This window comes from Dipodomys merriami, unplaced genomic scaffold (genome assembly GCF_024711535.1).
Source record: "Dipodomys merriami isolate MVZ:Mamm:240054 unplaced genomic scaffold, mDipMer1.0.p SCAF_32, whole genome shotgun sequence".
In the NCBI taxonomy this organism is placed as follows: Eukaryota; Metazoa; Chordata; class Mammalia; order Rodentia; family Heteromyidae; genus Dipodomys; species Dipodomys merriami.
In genome coordinates, this window is record NW_027204715.1 from 10,766,568 (window position 1) to 10,789,256 (window position 22,689).

The following is a 22,689-nucleotide window of genomic DNA, read 5'->3' on the forward strand; positions in this document are numbered from 1 at the left end:
GACTCATGGTTCCCCTGACAGGAGCCTGGTCATGTGCAAGATGACAGGTACAAGTTACACTCCCAGCCTGAGAGCCTGGGCTAGGAGCCTTTATTCTGCCAAAGGCCATTTGAATATTTATAAGATCATTTTCAGGCTATAGAAAATTATCAATCCAGGCACAGATGGCTGCAGACAGCAGATGAGTATAGAAGGAGCATATGTGTCTGTTCTGTCATATACCAAATGATTTCTTGGGTCTTATACGGCCTCAGGCCTAGACATGCCCCACTCCATTGGAATAGTCACCATTCTAATGGACTCTCTTGCTTTTTGTCTTTGTATTCTGGCTTTATTTCACACACACACACACACACACACGCATGCATGTACGCATGTACGCACGCACACACACAGTTGTATTTTTGAGCATGGAGTGCATATATTTTTGTTTGCAGATACCCTGTATTATGTGTAACAGCTAGAGTAGACCTTAATGAAAAGAGGCTATTTTGTAACATTTCATTAAATTGTGGTGTGGTAGCTAATAGAGCCAATAAAGAGGTCATAGGCCTTAAAGAAGGTCTTGTTGCTGTTTTGGTAAATACCAATGTCACTGTGAAGTTGGGACAACATGAAAATGTTTCCTTTGAACAGGAAATGCACTTTGTCTGCATAGAAGGTTTTCCAGGATGGAGTCACCCTCGAAGTTGTATTACCATTCACTCAGTCCCGTGTTTCAAGAAGCTGGGGTCAGACACAAGCCATCACTACTGCAAGTGAGTGAACATCCTGTGCTGTCCCCTCTTCTCAAAGTGACTTCTCACAAACTGGTTCATTTGTCAGGGAAGCAGGCAGGTGACATCTAAGACAAAGGCTTGGAGCCACCGCTAGAGAAGCTGGCCAACCATGGGACTCCCGTGTGCACCATGCACAGTGCTCAGAAGGCCACAAAGACGTGACTGGCCAGCAGTCACATCCCTCAGCCACCTGCCAAACAGGACCGTGACCACAGCACTCAAGAAGTTTCGTGCCTAGCTTTCTTCATCTCTTCACACCCTCTGTTTTGACACTGAGAGGTTCAGAGTTTAAGAAAGAGGTCAGGGGACTCTGATTGGTCACACTGTCCCCAGCTCCCAGTGGGACATTGGGACTCAGTTTCTTCATCCATAAAATGAGCTGGTTAAACTGGAACAGAGATGTCCTCTCCTTTTATTTCACCACGCAATGCCTGCCCTTCAAGCCTGAGCTGCAGCCAAACACACAACCCAGTTTACTAGGCCAGCGCTGCGGCCACCTGATGGGAAAAGGGAGAAGGGCCTCTCCCAGTGCGAGTCTGAAATACCAGACCAGACGCAGCCTGTGCCTTCAGACAGACGGGAGGCTCAGGTCCTGGGGCTTTTAACACATTCATTCTGCCATCTCTGGTGGCAATCTGCTTATTTCAGACACGCTTCTTTCAGTGTTACACAATTTGATAAAACACAACCAAAACTGCCAGGGTGGCTTTTGAAAGTTGACTGGGGGAAACTGGTATCTCTACAGTACTAAGTTCCAAACCAAGGTTAAAATGTAAACAGCAGTGACATTCCCTCAACAATGTCAGGTTAGGTTATGTGAACTGCTGAGACCCCATGTAACTTTCTATCCTTTAGTTCACTTAGGCTTAGTCCACTCTAGAACTATATACTGTTCTGGAATAACTAAATCAGTTATCCAGCTCGACACTGACCTCTCTGGGTACAATTAAACAAAGTCTATAAAACCTGGTTACAGGATTCAGGCTGTCTTCTGCCAGTGTTCCCTAGAGAGATGCAACACAAAAGTCCTATGTTCAACACCACCCACCTAGAGAAGAGACCGCGAGAGTCACACGGGAAGCACACAGAAAGCAAGAGTGGGTCTTCCCCAGAACTACCGCACTAAGTGAGGGAAGCCAAGCTCAGAGAGACAAATGGCACGTTTTCGCTCATGTGGCAGCTAGATCTGAAATACAAGTGGACATGGAAACCTATATAGGACTCAGGGCATTCACACACAGACAGACTAAAGGAACATACCCTCGAGGGAGAAACCCAAAAGTGTAACCCTCTGCACATGTTAAAATAGTAATTTTTAAAATGAATTCCAGGAAGTGGAAATGTGGGTGGTGGGGGTGGTGGGGGTGGTGTTTACTTTGTTTTTTTTTTCTTTTTTGGAGAGCAAAGGAGTTATGAAGAAAGGAGGAGAGGAAGGGTGAATAAATACAATCATATGATACAGTATAGAACTGTGTAACCTGTGGTCAGGGATGGGAGGGGAAAATGGGAGGAAAGCAAAGGAAGGGGTGACATTGTCCAAAAAAAAAAGATATGTACTCATTACCTGACTTATGAAATCATAGCCCCTCTGTACAACATCCTAATAATACAAATTACATTAGTTTTTACAAGTGGGGTCGTTGAAACCTAAAAGACAAAAAGAGATGTTTAGCATGAGAAATAACACAAGAGTTACTGTGCTTCTCTGCTTACCTCAATACTAGAGATCACAGGTGACGGCGGGTAAGGAAATGAATTGAATACACTATATACATGTGTGGAAACATCACAATGAAATCCCAACTTGTATCGCTAATGTAAGGTAACTAAAATAAAACAGCTCAACTACAGTGAAATGCATTCTCCACTTAGCAACATCCAAGAACATTAACAAGTAGTTGGGAGTTCAATTAATGGACAAAATAGTGCGTCAGTCAAGGGGAAACTAGGCAGTCTCTACCCACCAACTAACTAGCCTCAGCCATGAGACCTGTCTATTGTCTCCAGTCACTAAACAGCTCTGGTCCCGCTGTCCTCTGTAAAATGGGAATGGGTATTGATGCCTACCTCCTCATCCAGCTGTTATACTATATAAGGGGCTGATCAAAACACTAGGCATGATGCAGCAGTGGTACGCACTAGACACTATGTTAAAAAGGAACTACAAAACTTGTAGATGGTGACAGGAGGGGAAAAAAACTGGGCAAGAGCAAGGGAAGGATCAGCCCTTCTCTTGTTTGTCCAAAAAGAAACACTTTTTTTTCGGGGGAAGAGGGGCTGGGCCTAGGGCTTGAAATCTGGGCTCGGGTGCTGTCCCTGAACTCCTTTTTGCTCGTGGCTAGCGCTCTACTTAAGCCACAGTGCTACTTTCGGCTTTTTCTGTGACTAATTGGAGACAGAATCTCATAGACTTTCCTACCCAGGTAGGCTTCCTCAGATCCGCAGATCTCATCCTTCCTGAGAAGCTAGGATACAGGCAGGAGCCACCAGCACCCAGAAATGTACTCGTTACCAGACTTATGTAACTGTAACCCCTCTTGCACATCACCTTTCATAATAATAAAAGAAAAAAGAAAAAAATCTGGCATAAGCTCACCCCTCAGCAAATTGGTTGTTAATCTTAACATTATTACTATTTAATGGTTTGGCATGCGTCTTCAACATTTGGGCTAAAAATCCTCACAGATTTGATGAGTCCTAATATGAGGCCATAAAAGGCGATGCAGCCTCTCTATGCTTGAGCTCTGGGGCCTCTCACAGGCCTCAGCCTTAGTTGGACACTTGGAACATCCCAAGTCCCCCCAGTGGGAGGACTGCGTACCTGCCTGGTGGCCTCTCACACTCAGGGTCACGTTGGGCAAGTGTGACGGATGCATCTCTGTGGAAAAGCTGGAGATCCCTACAGACTTCCTCCCTGCCGTCCGCACTCCAGAATCATCGCCAACACAGCACTGCTCCTCATGCCACTGAGCATTTTCTTTAGCAAACCTATCACGGAAGGTCAGAGGTGGCGCACCACGCCCTGCGGGCTCCTCCATCTCAAAGGGGTCCTCGCCCTTGAGCAGCGCCCTTGAACCATGCCCCAGCCCCTTGGGTCTGTGCTGCCTCCCCTCCCCGTCCCCTGGCAACATCCAGGTGCAGCTGGCTTTCTCCAGGGGTCAGGAACTACACGAGAGGGGCCGGGGCAGACGCTGCTCCGAGCTGTGCTCAGGACCCAGCCCAACGCCTTGTCTCCGCAGAGGACCTTCACGGCCAACTTTTGTGCCTCCTTTCCTCCCCCACCCCTCAGCATCCCGTCTGCCCACAGATGCCCTTCCTTTCCTCTGGTCTGAGCACAGCCACCTCGTGCTGGCCCTTTAGGTCTCTGCTAAAGTGTGACTTCCTCTAGTCTTTCATGATTGCTTCCCCTCCTACATACCTTGGCTGGCACTGAGAACATTCTAGAAGGTCTCTTTTACCTGAGTTTCTTCTCCAGAGGGTGGGGTCAAGGAGGGAGAAATACATCTTCAGGATCTAGTATGATGCCTGCCACCTGCCAGGTCCCCACTGGGTCCTGGCTCGTGGTGTGAACCATGGAAAGGTCACCATTGTCCCTCATTGCCATTCACCCCATGCTACTCCTACACCTCGATGGCCCTTCTCACTTTCACTCGTCAGTCCTACTTACCTACAGTGTGACCCCCTGAAGACCCCCTTTTATTGGGCCTTCTGTTCCTGTGGTACCAGCAGGGCACGTTCCTCAGGCTCCTCAGACCCAATGGCTACTCCACTTGCCATCTTTCAAGGAACTTTCCATGCCAAGGTCCACAGTCTGGTGGATCTAAGGTTGCAAGAGGGAGCAGAACTATCTTGTCAGCCTGTGGTAGTTGGAGACCCTGCCCCACCGAGTCATCTGATCCAAGTGACGCCTAGAGTTCCATGCCACCCCTGAGGGCCGGAAGGTCCTTAGGACTTGAGTTGAAGTTAGGGCCCTTCAAGCACCAAATCATGTTTGTTTAGTTTTTCTTCTACAATTTTACAAATAAACTAATGTGTTGTATAAAATACCATTCCTACACCAAGAAGATGAGGTAGAGCCAAATATAGTTTATGTGTGAATAGTTCTACTTTGTGAACATTCCAAAATCTTGATATGAACAAGTCAATGACAACTGACAATCAAGCCAATTTTCTTTTTCTTTTTGGTCAGTCATGGGGCCTGAACTCAGGGCCTAAGCGCTGTCCCTGAACTATCACTTTGAGCCACAAGCCTCAGCTCCGCTTCTGGTTTCAGTTTTCTGGTGTTTAGAGATAAAGAGTCTCAAGAACTTTCCTGTTCAGATTGGCTTTGAACTGTGATCCTCATATCTCAACCTCCTGAGTAGCTAAGATTACAGGCGTGAGCCACCAGCACCTGGCAAACCAATTTTTTTTTAAAGTTATAATCTACAAAGCCTTATGCTGGCATTGGACAAAGTTTCTCAGATCAGTCAAGTCAGCATCCGAGGAAGAGCAAAACGGAAGGTTGCAGAAATGACCCTTATCCAGGAAGGGAGCAGAGGGAGGCATGCCTTCCCTCCCCACAGGCATGGGACTCCGGAGGAAATGGACCAGAGGCTGCGCACCTACTGTGTGCATGGTGGTGCTGGGGACGTACAAGTGGAAGCCACAGGGGGGAGTGGGGGAGACGGCCACCCAGAGGCCATATGCCTTTCACCCAACCTGACCAAGCACACCCCTCCCAGCAAGAATCTTTCTCCTGACCCCGTTTTAGCCTGGATTCAGGAAGAGGCTCCCAACAGGAGAGGAGGAAGCAGAATGAAATGGATGTCCAGGACGATCACACCAGACTCAACCGGGAGGATGAGGGCCTGCAGCGCTGGCTCTGGGCCGGGGGAGGGGCACGGAGGAGGCACAGAAATGGACCTGATGTATCCCACAGACATTTGTTCCCGCATGACATTTCCAGGCATCCTGGAGAGTCAAAAGCTCACCCAGGAGAAAAAATAATACTAAAAGTCACAGCAAAAATAAAGTAGTACAAGAACAGAGATGTAAGCGTGGTGGTATTCTACTCACTCAGACGTGTTCACAGCCATGGTGATTTCACACACACGGTGATCACTTTCAGGCGGCAGGACAGTCATGCTTTCTGGGGAGTGGCCTATTTCCCAGGAGACTGGCTTTGTCATGGAGTGGGGCCCCCCTTCTGGCTGCTCCCATCCCTCTTTGCCTGTATGCCTTCTCCCATGCGCTGACACAGCAGAAAGGGAGGTCCCTGGCAGACACTGCGTGACGCCAGCCTCCAGAACACGAGCCAACACATCTCTGTTCATGATCCATCACCCAGACCCAAGTAATCTGCTACAGCAGCAGCAAGGGGACAACAGCTAAGACTAGAGAGGACCCACCTGGCTGGGGGCGAGCCTGCTGAGAGAAGAGGGTGGGAAGATGGCAGGCCCTGGAAGCAAGAGGGAGAAGATTTAGGAGCACAGAAGCCAAAAACAGCCTGTGGTCTTGGCAGCATGAGCCAAGCAAGTGACTCCTCTCCTGCCATGCTTTGTGCTCCTCCAGTAAAAGCATCTGCCCCCCAGCCAGCAGCCAGCTCCACCCACTGCCAGCACCCATTCCTCACAGCCATGGAGCCTGCGGGGGGGGGGGGGGGGGGGCAGTCCCCGTGGTACCTTACCTGGCCAGAAAAAGCCAGCCTTGGGTCAAAAGGACAAATGTAAAAAGGAAGTGAAATATGATGAAACTAGGTCACTTGACAACTTAGAAAGGCACACCCAGTCTAGATAATTAATGCCTAAAATGGAAAACAAAGGTTGCTGGGTAGGAATGAAGCCACTGGGGTTGCTGTGGAAATTTTACTCAAAAAAATCTATGAGCTTCCTTCTCTAAAGGCAGATGGAGAATGTGGGAGACAGCTGAGGTTTTCCATTTGAAAAGTGGACTTTGTCCTCAGAGACAGAGGTGAGAAGACAGAGAGCTGCCCTGCAGTCCAGTTACTGGACCAACCTATAACCTATCTTCCTTCCTTCCTTGCTTCCTTCCTTCCTTCCTTGCTTCCTTCCTTCCTTCCTTCCTTCCTTTCTTCCCCTCTCCTCCTCTTTCTCCTCCTCCCCCTTCTTCCCCCCTCCTCCTCCTCCTCCCTTTCCCTCTTCCTTCTCCCCCTTCTTTCCCCCCTCCTCCTCCTCCTTTTCTTTCTCCCACTCCTTTTCTTCATCTTCCTCTCTTCCTCCTCTACTTCTTCTGCTTTGTACACCTCTTACGCAGGTGCTCGGCCACTTAAGCCACACCCCAGCCCTTTTTGTTTTCATTACTTTTCCAATAGGATCTTCCATTTGTGTCCAGGCTACCTTGGACTACAATTCTCCTACTTATGGCTTCCTAAGTATTATAGGTCTGAGCCACCATGCCTGGCTTCTGTTATTTGGGGGCAAGTTACTTAAACCTAAGCCTCAATACACCTTTTGTCAACAGGGCAAAGACACCTTGCTGCTTGAGACTACCAAGTGCCCTGCTAAGTAGAGCTCAGCAAATGCTTCTTGCTGCTATCAACGGCCACCAGAGGAATCAGGAAAGGTAACTGGCAAGAGCACAAAACACGGGCCACGTGCACCATCTGATCTCATCTTCCACACGAAAGGTTTGCTCTGACTGAGAAGAGGCTGCAGCACAAGCTCGAGCTCTCTCTCCCGACTCGAAGGTTACCACAAAGGGCTTTAGAAGCAGCCCCACCTCACTCAGTGTGTCTCCACTTGGGCATTGCTAACTGCATCCCAGACAGAAAAATCTCTCTGAGCAACCTTGAGCTACACAGGATAAGGTGCACTGCATAACACGACGTGGCAGAATCTTTGCAAATCCTAAGAACTACATGCTTCTACAGGCATATCTAGAATGACACATGGATTTCATGCAATCATTTTAACTTCAGCAATGAGAAATTCCCCATAAGATACTAAGTGTTAACCTAACACAATAGAGTGGTCAAAATACTAAACTTAGCACTATTCCACTAAAAAATATACCATGTGTCAGGAAGTGGTGGACTCAGACTATAGTCCTAACCATTTGGGAGGCTGAGATGGAGAGCATCACTGTTCAAGGCCAGCATGGGCAGAAAAGCTCATGAACTTCATGGCAAGCAAAGCTGGGCATTATGGCACACGTGGTCATTCCCGCTACTGTGAGGAACACAATATAGAAGAATCACAGTCTAGGTGCTGATCTGGGTGCGGAGCAAGACCCCGGCTCAAAAAATAAGGAGTGTAAAAAGGTATGACTCTGCAGTAGAATAGGAAAGAAAAGGGAGGGGAGGGGAAGAGAGGAGAGAGGAGGGAAGGAGAGGAGAGGGGAGGGGGAGAAGGAGGGGGAGGGGGAAGAAAAGAGGAAGGGGAAGGAAAAGAGGAAGAGGAAGGGAAAGGAAGGAAAGAGGATGGGGAAGGGAAAGGAAAGAAAGGGTGAGGAGAGGAGAAGGGGAAGGGAAGAGGAAGGGAAGGGGAGGGGAGTGGAAGGGGAAGGGAAGAGGAAGGGAAGGGGAGGGGAGTGGAAGGGGAAGGGGAGAGGGAGTAGAAGGGGAAGGGGACAGGAATTCTTGAAAAACCATGTCTAAGGACAAAAGGAGCACACAGGAATCTGATCCAACATATTTTCACTGATAAGAAAAACAATGCCAAGCCAGGCACCCCACCAGTAATCCTAGCTGCTCAGGAGGCTGAGCTCTGAGGATCAGGATCCAGACAGCCTGGGCAGAAAGTGTCAGAGGCTCTCATCCCCAATTAACCACCAAAAAGCCAGAAGTAGAGCTGTGGCTCAAGGGGTAAATAAAGTGCTAGCTTTGAGTGAAAAAGCTAAGGGACAGTGCCCAGGCCCTGAGTTTGAGCCCCATACTTGCCCCCCCCAAAAAAGGGGGCCAAGTATAAATAAAGCCAAGGAAAGAGTGTCCTCCGCTTCCCCCCAAGTTATTTATGCTTTGCTGATGGGCCTTGTCAAGAGTCACGTCTAATCCCTGCAGGTACCTGATTTACCCTCCCCCTCTTCCGCAGTGTCAGGGAACAGGTGCCCCCAGCCGCCCCTCCCCACACGCTGCTCTTACATCTTACCCCTCCCTTCCCCGCCAATCCCACTGTCCTCAGCACACCCACCTCTCCAGGAATGAGGGAACAGGATGAGGGACAGGTCAGACTACAGAGGGAGCACAATGACGCAGCCCCCATGCAGCTCCTAACATTCAAACTGGGGCATTTCTCAGAGAGAATGTCCTAGACAGTTTGGGCTATATATAACAAAAATACCAGGCTGGGTGTAGCTCAGTGTACAGTGCTGGCCCAGCATACACAGGACCCCTGGGTTCCATCTCTGGTATCATAGAAGGAACAAAAACGCCTAAACTGAGTAGCTCTATCAGTAACAGTAGTTGCTTAGTTACAGTTGAGATATCCAAGAGCTACAGAAGCAGTGTCTGGAGGTTCCTCCTCCCAACAGCTCCCCACAGTAGATCAGGGCCACCAAGGTCCCAAGGGGCCACTGTTCCATTCATGCAGTCCAAATTCCTTAGCGTGGTCCAGTAGTAGTAACCTCATCACAAACCAGTCTCAACCAGTTCCTTTGTAACCTCACCTCTGGAATGTTCTCCTAGCTCATAAACCACCTTCCTTCTCTTCTTCCTATCTCTGTCTCTGTCTGTCTCTACATATAAAGAAATTGATAGGGATTAGGAGTTTAGCTCATCGAAGGGCGCCCACCTGCAGAGCGCAAGGCCCTGGGTTTGGTCCTCAGCTCTGGGAAAAAAAAAAAAAAGAAATTGATGAATGCTAAAATGTACCCAATCCATGCTTCCATAAATTGACTGAGTACAAGTATACAACAATGACTTCTTATGTATATAATCACTTCTTTTTGCATACTGACCATCTTGTCTCCTCAATCCTCTTTTCCCTCATTTGATCCATCTTCTATTGCTATAAGAGAATTCCACAGATTTGTTGGCTCATAAAGAACAAAGGTGCATGCAGCATACAGCTCTGGAGGCTGGAAATCCAAGCTCACTGCGCCATTGTCCGATGGGGGTTTCCACTCTATCACAACATGGCACCCGGTCTCACAGCGAGCCGGAGCACGTGTGCAGGTCCTGGGCTCCTTCTCTTCTTAGTAACGCACTTCATGGTGGTCTCACTCGCATGACTTCAGCTTGTCTTAAATTCCTTCCTCAGGCCCCACTTGCAAATTCCATTAGCTCAAATGTGAGGATGAACTATCAAACCACGGCACCTCTCGTTCACTGCCTCTCTGGGTCTTCTGGGTGAAAATCTGTTACTCCACCCATAATCTGTACTAAAATTATTCACTTATTAACTTGCCTCCCCAGGGATCAGACTGTGTCTTAGTCATCATTATCTTCCCAACAGCTACGAATCTCGCCATACTTCGTTTATTTACACTTATTTGGATTCATCAGACAGCTTAAGAACATGCATACCCAGTAACAGGACAAAACATAAAGAGCAGAATGGCAAGAAGATGAGGTAGTTATCACTCAGCACATCCATGACTGCAGCTGAGCGCTGGCCCCGGGGCTCGCAGCCTGGGGACAACCCCCGGAGCTTCAACAATGAGCATCTTTCTGAGCAAGAAAGCCAACCAGCGTCTGCTGGTGCTAAGGATGGAGATCTGAGAGGAAAACCGAGATCCTACAGCAAGCCTCACATGAAGGCTCACCAAGAGCCACGACGCCCACAGCGACAGGAGGCCACTGTTGCAGACATGCTTGCTGAGGGCGCCTAGTGCAATGCTCCAGGCTCTTTTCCATGAGCTGAGTCCTCTCTATTCCGCAAGCCTTCCAGCCAGCCCCACTGTCTTGTCTCGTTCACTCAGTTCATCCCATCCTTCTCAACGACTTCCTTCCAGATCTCTGCCACTCCAGGAACCCCAGAGTAATTCTCTACTCCCCAAATCAATCCTCTGTGAGTCAGGTGAGCCATCCAGAGCTCATCCTCCATTTGTCACATTTACAAAAATGTCGCTTCCTAAGCCTATAAAATAGACCGCACGCAGCTTTCATGGACGTGAAGGGAGCGCCCCACTCTCAGCTTCGCCCTGCGCTGTAAAGTCCTGGAGACTATGACATGCAGGAAGAGCCACGACGCATCTCCCTCCTTCACTGCGCAGCCACAACTCCACCCAGGGGCGCGTGCGCGCTCGGCAGTGGGCGTGGACCACGGACCTCTGCTGCTCCCTGCTCCAGGCTGCGCCACTCTGACCAGAGCTGCGCTGAAGCCAGTGAGTACCCAGATGGACTAGAGACAAGACAAGGAACTTAGACTGGAGTGGCTCACAGAGCAGACAGACCCCTCTGAATGGAGCCATACTCTCCCAACACAACTCTCTTCATTCTATGCTGCAATCATTAAGTGTGATTCTGTGATTCAACTGTCTCCTGGTACACAGGGAAAACCGCATGAATGCATGGCCACCCCAGGCCTCCCAGCCAGCGCTGTGCTGACCACCACAGTGGCGTCTGACAGTGAAATGCACTCGCTGAGCCACACCTGCCCCATGTTACACGCTCAGCCACAAGAACCCTCTGCCTACTGAATAAACAGGGCAAAGAGAAGGTGTTCCACCATGACAAATGTTTTGTTGAACAGTACTGGCTGGAGCCACTCTTGGTAGTTCAATTAACTTCTAAGGGCCTCAGTTTCCCTCTGCATAAGATGAGGACAGTGAATACATTACTGGGTTGCTATTTGGTTTGAGTGAAGTTCTGAATGTCAGAACATCTCTTAGAGTGACTGGTGTAATTACTGTTGGAATACTAGAGGTTTGGTTTCCTGCAGAGGCTATGGTTTGAGGAGTTCAGTCAGGCAGTAATAACGGGGCTGTGGGAGGGACTGTGCCCTGGAATGGAGAAGACTTGTCTTGGGATAGGTCTGGAGACGGCTGCCGGGGTTTGGGAAAAGAAGAGTCAGCTGGGACAGAGAACAGAACAAATCTTGAAGTCAATGAAGGATTGCCCCAAGTGGAACCTGGATGCTGGGGGCAGCCACAGAGATCACGACGAGATGATCTTAGCCCAACATAAAATGGTGCCTTGCGTGAGCTGTGTCTGGCAGTGGAAGGAAACACAGAGTTCTGGAGAGTGCTCACCACCGCAGGCGGTGCCAGTGCAGACACGGTGACTGCGAGACGTGTGCGAGACGTGTGCGTGTGTGTGCATCAAACCACCTGCAGGCTGGGAGAGCCCCATGTCCAGGTCCCAGCTCCACAACTTCCTGGGGCGTGGATGTGAGGTGTGGGGTGTGGGCCAGGGCCTGAGAACTTGTATCTCTCATCCAAATGTGAGCCACTGTGCCCAGATAATCTGGGGCAGTTATTTTTTTAAGATAAACAAGCAAGCAGGTGAGGCCAATGGCACACGCTGAGGAGCGCTGCTGTGTCCCAGGTGAGAAGGGCATCGGAGCCGAAGGAGAAGGGGTCCCAGACGCCATAGCCAAGCTGGTCCTGTGGGCAGAAGACTGCAAGGATTCCTGGTGGGTCGAGTTGGCCTCAGACTGCAGTGCCCGGCCTGAGATCCCTGGAGAGTCAGAAGGCCCAGCGTCTCCCGCCAGGCAGGCCCTGAAGTCACCGCGGGCAAAACCGACTGAGCTGCAAAAGTTCTGGAAACAGAGGATTATGTGAACATGGGGCCTGTGTGCATGGAGTTTTCTAGATGTGTGGCCACCAACAATGAGTTCAAAACTCCATCACATCAGAGTAGCTGTCCAAGCTGCAGAAGCAGAATGACCCAGAAGAGGGACCGTCGAACCTGAGCTCACAGCCAGCAAGGCGGCACACATGGTGGCCTTCGGTCATTCCTTGCTCACTCAAGGGAGCCAAGTTATGCCATCCACCACTTAGACGACAGCTTGTCCCTTCCCTTCCCCAAACCTACACTTCGTACCAAGATACGTGCCCCGGTTGTTTCCAACAGCAGAGCAGGCTCCAGGAGGAGAACGCCAACAAGGAGCAAAGCACCCTCCTGGGCTGATGAGTATCCCAGACCTTGCTTGCCTCTGTGATTATACCATATACACACTCGGCTGTCCACCAAGATGTGTATATTTCATTGACAATAAACCACAAAAGGCTGATTCTTTAAAAAAAAAAAAAAAAAGGAAAAAACTATTATTTTTCTGTCTTATTGGGCTCATTTCACTTTGGGCTTAAAATTGTAACGTTGGTTGTCCATGGAAGGAAGCTAGGAGGCCAGGGACAGGCATGGTCTCTCAAAATATTTACCCTATTTTTAAATTTTGGAATATTTTAACTGTAAGGCCATGCTCGTTAGTTTTTTAGTAAACAAAAATTGGTAAGGCACAGTGGTTCCCTTCTATAATCCAACCACTTGGGAGGCAGCAGTTAGGGGGATTGTAGTTGGAAGCCAATGTGGGGCAAAAACGCAAAGTATTCAGAATATATCAAAAGCAAAACAGGGCTGGATGTACAGCTCAAGTAGTAAATCATCTGGCTAGCAGGTACAAGGCCCTGAGTTCAAACTTCAGTAACGCTGAGAGAAGGGAGGGAGAGGGGCAGAGGGAGGGGAAGGGAGGAGAGGGGAGGGGAGGGGAAGGGAGGGGAAGAAAAGAAAGTCCACTTGGGTAAACTGAGCATTCAATGAAACAGTATGGATTGATGGCCTGCCCAGCCTCAAACTGAGCTCTCATGTGGAAAAGCTCTCATGTGGAAAAGCTCGCATGTGGAAAGTCTGATTTCTGAGACCACAACTATACACAGTCCATATAATGAGCTCTAAGTGCGTATCCATTGGGGTTTTCTTGTTTTTGCATTTTTTATATTTTTGTATTTATCAATTGCAAGAGGGGAAGATATTTGTATGTGTGCCTCTCATTCAGGTCTGTGACATTTTCCTGGCAGTTTTACCTCCTATGAGTGGATCCCTAACCAATTCTGATTCATTTTACATATTTTAAAACTTGGGTTTAAATGGAATCATTCTGCAAAGGCCCTATTGACACACACACACACACACACACACACACTCTCTCACACACACACACACACACACACACACACACACACACACACACACACACACACACACACACACACACACACACACACACACACACACCAATCATTCGGTACATATGTGTCCCGCATTACTCTTGTAAACTGCATCCAGGCTGCTGCCCATGGCTCTGCCTATCTCCACGCTTGTGCAGTATTCCGTGGGTATACTTGTTCCAGTAAAGAGCTGATGCTCATGTGTACAGGTCCCATTACCTATAGAAAATCTAGCCCAAATGACTGAGCGGAGCATTTGAACAAGCGCCGGCCCCAAATATGTCCTCGCAGACACCCCAGTCCCCATCTCCATTCTGTCACCAACCAGGCTGTTTGCTTGTGTCGCAGTTAAATACTAAGTGTGCCTACAAAATGCTATTAATTTGTTCAATTCATCCCTGTGGCTGGATAGACGCTGACAGTATGCCAGAGAGCTACTCAAATCGTTCCTGTCCATCCAGGTCTAGGTCCTCACCATGACTTCACAAACTCTCTCACCCACAATGCCACTGCTCCCTCTGTAATACACCAAAATGAACTATCCTTTCCAGAATCTTCCACCACCCATGCTGAATACAGAGAGTAGAGGTACAACCTTTTGTTGTGAGCATGTCTCAATTTCTGTCATCTTAGCATACAGCACTAAAATGTTACAAATTACAAGCAGGTGATACATGTCCAAACATCTGAGGCAAATTAAAAATCTTGCAAGAGATTGCTAATACCAGGCATTAAATCATTCAAAAATTATGTTTAAAATGCCAATTACAGGTGAGGCGTGGTAGTACATACCTGTAATTCCAGCTATACATAGGAGGTGTAGGTAAGATGATCACAGTTAGCGGCAACTCTAGACAAAAATAAGAAACCCTATCTTGAAAAAAAATAAAGCAAAAAAAGAGGGCTGGAGGTGTGGTTCAAGTGGTAGAACACCTGCCTAGTACATTTATGGGCCTCAGGTCAAGCCCAATCCCATCAAAAAGAAGTTAATTTCCACAAAGAAGAAATAACAGCAGCTAAAATAGGTAAGATTTAGATATTTCATATTTCTAACATGGGTCTTTAGTTTATCACAGAAAATACCAGCTTTAGAGGTATTGCCACATAGAAAATTAAAGTGTCATATCATTTACAATCAACTGAAAAGAAATATACTCTGCAAGAAACAGAACAAAACATACCTCAAAAGCCCCAAAATCATTTTAACCCCACAGAGACAAATAATGGAGGGAAATTTTCCAAATTTTATGACAGTAATAGATGATTCATAAACTCCAATGCATTACAATACAAAAGCAAAAAGGTACTTCAGAATTTGAAGAGCAGAACTGTTATCTTTCTGTGAAAGCAAATGCATGCGTGGAATGCAGATATGCAAGCAAAGGAAACAGCAAATAATACCTGGTCAGTTTACCTCTCCTTCAGAATCAGCCATTAAACCAGGAGCTGACAATGCCCTCTGATTAATATTAGATATCCCTTTCCATTTTATGCAAAAAAAAGTTTCAATACAAGTTGTTTAAAAGCTATAACACAGAAAAAAATGTTTGCAATTCATATTACAGAGATTAGGCTAAAGTTCTTAATGGAAAAAGATCAACAATCAAAAAATGACCTCATTAATCTATCTAACCTCATAAAAAGTAGTCAAAGATTATATATCAACAGACAATAAGGACAGAAGTGAATCACGGTGCCTTTTGGTCTTTTTAACTTTTTTTCTGGTGCTGAGGACTGAATTAGGGCTTTGCCCTGGCTAGGCAAGCCCTCTCCCACTGAGCTAACTCCTTTACCTTACCTAAGCTTGAAAAGTACTCAGGATCTCCTGAGGATTCAGGTTAAATAACCTGAGATAGTCTTACAAAGGAAGTATGTGCATCAGAGGAAAAAATAAACGAAGTGAACACATTGGTGTACTCAAAAGAGAACAGCCGATCCACTCGTTCCACTGTCTGCATGCAGTATTTCCCGTGTGGAGACACCACCTCTGTGGAAAGATGCACTGCTGGCCTGTGGGAGGGACTGGCCCGAGCCTGGCCCGGGAGGAGGCTTTTCAGGACAAAGTGTTGACATTTCTGCCCCTCGCACTCCTCAACGGCGGGGATTTACTAGCTTCCTTTCCTAAATAAACAAGATTTAACAATCAAAACAAGACAGCTGCACACCTCGGTAGTAAGGAGACAGCCCCGCACGTACACACACACACACACACACACACACACACACACACACACACACACACACACACACACACACACACACACACACACGCTCCTGGGAGAAAGAACTGCAGTGACTTCACAGCCGGGAAGAGAGGGAGAAGCAGGCAAATCCCAGGGGCGCCCACGCTACCCCAGCGGACAGTCCGGGAACCCCACGGGCCCAGCTTGTGTCGGGAGAAAGCCCCGAACTAGCACGGGCGGGCGGAGGGCTGCACGCGGGTGCGCCGCGCTCATCTGGACCAGCGACAGGGGATGGCGAGGGTGACGGTGCGTGTGCGCGTGCATGTGTGTGCGCGTGCGCGCGTGCAGTGTCTGCCCGGGAAGCCCCGGCTCCGCACCGAGGTCTGGCTGTGAGGAGGGTGCTCGGGGTGGAGGAGGGGGCCCTGCCCTTCACACCGGCGCACGCCCCGCCCCGCATCCCCGGGCGCGGGCCACCGGCTCCCGGCTCCCGGCTCCCCGCTCCCCGCTCCCCGCATCCCCGGGCGCGGGCCACGCGCTCCCCGCTCCCCGCTCCCGGCTCCCGGCTCCCCGCTCCCCGCATCCCCGGGCGCGGGCCACGCGCTCCCCGCTCCCCGCTCCCGACTCCCCGCTCCCCGCTCCCCGCATCCCCGGGCGCGGGCCACGCGCTCCCCGCTCCCCGCTCCCCGCTCCCGGCTCCCCGCTCCCGACTCCCCGCTCCCCGCTCCCCGCATCCCCGGGCGCGGGCCACGCGCTCCCCGCTCCCCGCTCCCCGCATCCCCGGGCGCGGGCCACGCGCTCCCCGCTCCCCGCTCCCGACTCCCCGCTCCCCGCTCCCGACTCCCCGCTCCCCGCTCCCCGCATCCCCGGGCGCGGGCCACGCGCTCCCCGCTCCCCGCTCCAGACTCCCCGCCCCGGAGGAGCATCTGTTGACGGGGGCCACACCTGTGGGACCGGGGTCCCGAGAACAAACACCCTGATGTAGTTATTTATGCTCCGCGGACTCTGCCGGGCAGTGCGCCCGTGTTGACACACTCACTCGCACGCACGCACACGCACGCCCTGCACACCCAGGAGGGGGCGGGCGAGGCGCACCGTCCACCTGTTCGCTCATCTCCCGTTTTCGCCCCGGGGACCCACACGCGGCGAAGCGAACGGGGGGGGGGGGGCGTGCCGGGCCCGGCGGAGCGGCTGCGTGGTCTCGTTAGTTTCCCTCCCTCGCTCGCTCGCTCCCGGCGTCGGTCGCGGGCCCTTTCCTGCCCGGGCTGGCTTTGAACCGCCATCCTCGGGATCTCAGATCCTGAGCAGCGAGGGCGCCAGGCGCGGAGGGCCGGCGGCGCGGCGGCGGCAGCGGGACCTCCGGGCTGCGGGAGCGGACGCGGGTCCGAGCCCCGGGCGCCGCACGCCGGGACGGGGCGGGGGGGGGGGGGGAGCGGGGCCCGCGGCCGAGGCCGGGAAGCGCCCGGGCCCCCGCGGGGTGGGGAGGCGCGCGCAGGGAAGTTGACGTGGGGTCTCGACCTGGGGGAGACAGGTGGCCCGAGGAGCGGGGCCGGGTGGCGGTCCCCGCCCGCCCCGCGCCCGCCCCGCGCCCGCCCCGCGCCCGCCCCGCTCTCACCAGAACAGCAAGTTGGCCCCGAGGAAGCCGAGCAGGCTGCGCAGCGGCCTCCGCCAGCTCAGGAGCTCCACGGCGCGGCCGCCCAGCCACAGCCCCGGCTCCCCGAGCAGCCGGCTCAGCGCGGCGGCCGCGCGGCCCGCGGCCTCGTCCACCGGCGGCGCCCCGCGCGCCCCCTCCGCCTCCGCCGCCGCCGCCTCGGGCCCCCGGGCCGGGCATCCTTCCCGGGCGCGCTCCCCCGGCGCCGGGCTCGCCATCTTCCGCGCGGTTCGCAGGCGGGGACGGGGACAGGGACGGGGACGGGGACGGGGACGCGCGGCGGGTCCCGGCGCAGGGTGCGCACGGCGGGGCGCCGGCGGCCGGAGCCTTGTGACGTCACCGGGCCCGCGGCAGGGCGCCGCCCCCGGGAAGTGGGCGGGGCTGGGACGGAGGGGCGGGGCCGGAGGGAAGGGGGCGGGGCTGGATGGAGGGGCGGGGCCGGCGGCAAGTGGATGGGGCGGGGCCTTGTGAAGTGGGCGTGGTTGAGGGGCGGGGCCTGTGGGCAGGGGGCGGGGCTGGCCGACGGGGCGAAGGCGTCCCGGGGAGCCTGGGCCTCCTCCTTCCCCCCCACACACACCTGGGCTGGAGACAGAGCACCCCTCTTTTCACTTCCAAGGCCGGGGGAGGGCACCCCTCTCTTTCCACCTGGGCCAGGGAGAGCCCTCCCCCCGCTGCCCTTCTCCAAAGGGGTCGGGACTGGGAATAAAATAAGCGGTACGGCCCTCGCTTCCCCATCCGGAGCCCCTGGGGGTCTGAAGGCCGCACCCCGGCGCCTCCCCGCCCCCCCCCGCCCCAGATGCACGGTTCAGCCCCCAGGACCCCTCTGCGCGCCCCCTCCCTCCGCACCCCAGGGCCTTTGCACGGCCGCGGGTGTCCTTGGCGCCCTGAGAGCCACGCGCTGGTACGAATGCCGTGTGCAGAAGGGAGAACTCGGTGTGGAAGGTCAGTGCAGGAGGCTCAGCCCGCGGGCGGCGGGGAGGCGCGGGCGAGCCCGGATCGCCGACGCCTGGCCCGGGTGAGCGCGGGCAGGGCAAGGGCGGCGGCTGCTGGTGTTAGGATGGTTGCTTTCATGCTGGTGTCCCCGGCTCGCGTGTTGGAGTTCGGTGCCAGCTCAGTGGCCGCCCCCTTACCACCGAGAGGAGGAGTCCCGCCCCCACCCCCACCCCCACCTCACCCCCTCAGCCTGTCATCCGCCATCCGCCAGAGGCTGACAGCTGAGCATCACCATCCGAGTCCGCTGAGACCTCCAACTCCAGTAAACCTCCAAGGGGCCAGAAGTGCGGCTCACCCAACAGACAGACTGACAGCCTGGCGTGGGAAAGCACCCGGGCTCTGAGGTCAAGCCCTAGTCGTGGCTCATGCACACTCACACACACAGACACACTACACATACAGACACACCTACATACACAGACACACCCCTACACACAGACACACACCCCTACACACAGACACACACACAGACACACCTACATACACAGACACACACCCCTACACACAGACACACACAGACACACTACACATACACACCTACATACACAGACACACACCCCTACACACAGACACACACAGACACACTACACATACAGACACACCTACATACACAGACACACACCCCTACACACAGACACACACACACAGACACACTACACATACAGACACACCTACATACACAGACACACCCCTACACACAGACACACACACACAGACACACTACACATACAGACAGACCTACATACACAGACACACACCCCTACACACAGACACACACACACAGACACACTACACATACAGACAGACCTACATACACAGACACACACCCCTACACACAGACACACACACACAGACACACTACACATACAGACACACCTACATACACAGACACACCCCTACACACAGACACACACACACAGACACACTACACATACAGACAGACCTACATACACAGACACACACCCCTACACACAGACACACACACACAGACACACTACACATACAGACAGACCTACATACACAGACACACACCCCTACACACAGACACACACACACAGACACACTACACATACAGACAGACCTACATACACAGACACACACCCCTACACACAGACACACACACACAGACACACTACACATACAGACACACCTACATACACAGACACACCCCTACACACAGACACACACACTACACATACAGACACACCTACATACACAGACACACACCCCTACACACAGACACACTACACATACAGACACACCTACATACACAGACACACACCCCTACACACAGACACACACAGACACACTACACATACACACCTACATACACAGACACACACCCCTACACACAGACACACACAGACACACTACACATACAGACACACCTACATACACAGACACACACCCCTACACACAGACACACACACACAGACACACTACACATACAGACACACCTACATACACAGACACACACCCCTACACACAGACACACACACACAGACACACTACACATACAGACAGACCTACATACACAGACACACACCCCTACACACAGACACACACACAGACACACTACACATACAGACACACCTACATACACAGACACACACCCCTACACACAGACACACACACACAGACACACTACACATACAGACACACCTACATACACAGACACACCCCTACACACAGACACACACACTACACATACAGACACACCTACATACACAGACACACACCCCTACACACAGACACACACACACAGACACACTACACATACAGACACACCTACATACACAGACACACACCCCTACACACAGACACACACACAGACACACTACACATACAGACACACCTACATACACAGACACACCCCTACACACAGACACACACACTACACATACAGACACACCTACATACACAGACACACACCCCTACACACAGACACACACAGACACACTACACATACACACCTACATACACAGACACACACCCCTACACACAGACACACACACACAGACACACTACACATACAGACACACCTACATACACAGACACACACCCCTACACACAGACACACACAGACACACTACACATACAGACACACCTACATACACAGACACACCCCTACACACAGACACACACCCCTACACACAGACACACACACAGACACACTACACATACAGACACACCTACATACACAGACACACACCCTTACACACAGACACACACACAGACACACTACACATACACACCTACATACACAGACACACCCCTACACACAGACACACACCCCTACACACAGACACACCCCTACAGACACACACACAGGCACACCCCTACACACACACAGGACATACACACACAGACACACACACCTACACATACAGACACACCTACATACACAGACACACCCCTACACACAGACACACACCCCTACACACAGACACACCCCTACACACACAGGACACACACATACACAGACACACACACCTACACACACACACCTACACAGACACACCCCTACAGACACACACACCTACACACACAGGCACACCCCTACACACACACAGGACACACACACAGACACACACACCCTCCTACACACACACCCTCCTACACACAGACACACCCCTACACACAGACACACACACCCCTACACACACAGACACACACACACACACAGAGTCATGAGCAAAGAGCTCCCTGTGTCTGTCCCGGGTGTGGCTCCTTCCCCTCGGCCCTGGAGCTTTGCACAGATGCACGTGCCTCTTGGTGTCGTCTGGTGTGTGTGTGTAGCACTTGCACACACAGAGTTGTGATGTTCTAAGCATCAGTGCTCCACACACGGGGCTGGAGCCAGCTACACGTGCAGGGCAGAGTGGACGGACAGACAGACAGATGTTCAGGGTCAAGTGCATCCAGAGACTCGTTGGCAAGATTCTCCCCAGGCCTCCTGCCCGTTCTAATTATTGCTGTCGGATCTGTTGAAGTAGTAAAAAGCCGCTGGCCACTGAGACAGAAAAGCCAAGCTTCAGTTGCTCTGCGTGCATGGCTAACCTTGGTACCGGCCTTCGCTGATAAATCTCCCTGTAAACAGTCCTGCATTGTCAAGTGTTGGCTTTCCCATTAGATTACTGTGGAGGAAACGTGCAGAACAGGCTGGATTCATTATGCTAATCTGTCTTTGTCACCTCTGATCACTAATCATTACTCCCAACTTCTGTGAAGGGAGGAGCTGCAGGCGTGCAGACATGTGTGGGTGTTGCCGGGCTTGTTTTTTCTTTGTCTGATGATGGGCGGGATGCTTGGGGAGGTTTTTCAATGTCAAGACCACAGGAGGCTATGGATGGCTGCAATAAACCCTGCGCCCTAATTTCAGGAAAATGTGGTGTAGCTGGGTGCCAGTGACTCACGCCTGTAACCCAAGCTACTTAGAAGACTGAAATCAGAGGATTGCAGTTGGAGCTAGCCCAGGCAGAAAAGTCTGGGAGACTCTTACCTGCAATTCGCCATCAAAAAGTTGGATGTGGAGATAGGACTCAAGTGGTAGAGCAAAAAAGCTAAGGGACAGAGCGTAGGCCCTGAGTTCAAGCTCCAGGACTGGCACCAAAACAAAACAACAAAAAGAAAACTTATGACTTGAAAAAAGCCTCCTGTGAGGAACCTTACTATTTAAGATTTTCTTCTGAATGTGACCTGGGTGTATGTTTGGAAGAGAGTGAGCTTGTGTGTGTGTGTGTGTGTGTGTGTGTGTGTGTGTGTGTGTGTGTGTGTGTGTGTGTGTGCTAGTATATTATCTGAGCAAAACAAAAAAGTTAGGACTGTGTCAAAGGAAAATAAAGCAAGGCAGAGAGAAAATAATATAGCCTGTGACTCAAGGGAACAGCTCCAGCAAAAGACGTCATCACGCAGGAGAAACTGTGTAGAAGGGCCAATCACGCTTCTCTTGAAAAAAAAAACAAAACAAAAAGTAGGTAGAAAGTTTGTAACCGGACAGGAAAATAATGAATCATTAACTCTCGCCATAGAAGGAAGG

At 51.6% G+C, this 22,689-nt stretch overlaps 1 protein-coding gene across 1 annotated transcript in view; it reads right to left on the reverse strand.

Moving 5' to 3' along the window:
- The window catches only part of Retreg1 (reticulophagy regulator 1), a 115,124-nt gene extending 97,230 nt beyond the window's left edge, over positions 1–17,894 (reverse strand). The window contains exon 1 of the mRNA XM_070042208.1: positions 17,622–17,894. Within this exon, the coding sequence (XP_069898309.1) occupies positions 17,622–17,875 (254 nt within the window). The 5' untranslated portion in view covers positions 17,876–17,894. The remainder of the gene's footprint in view (positions 1–17,621) is intronic.
- Positions 17,895–22,689: the final 4,795 nt, after the last annotated feature.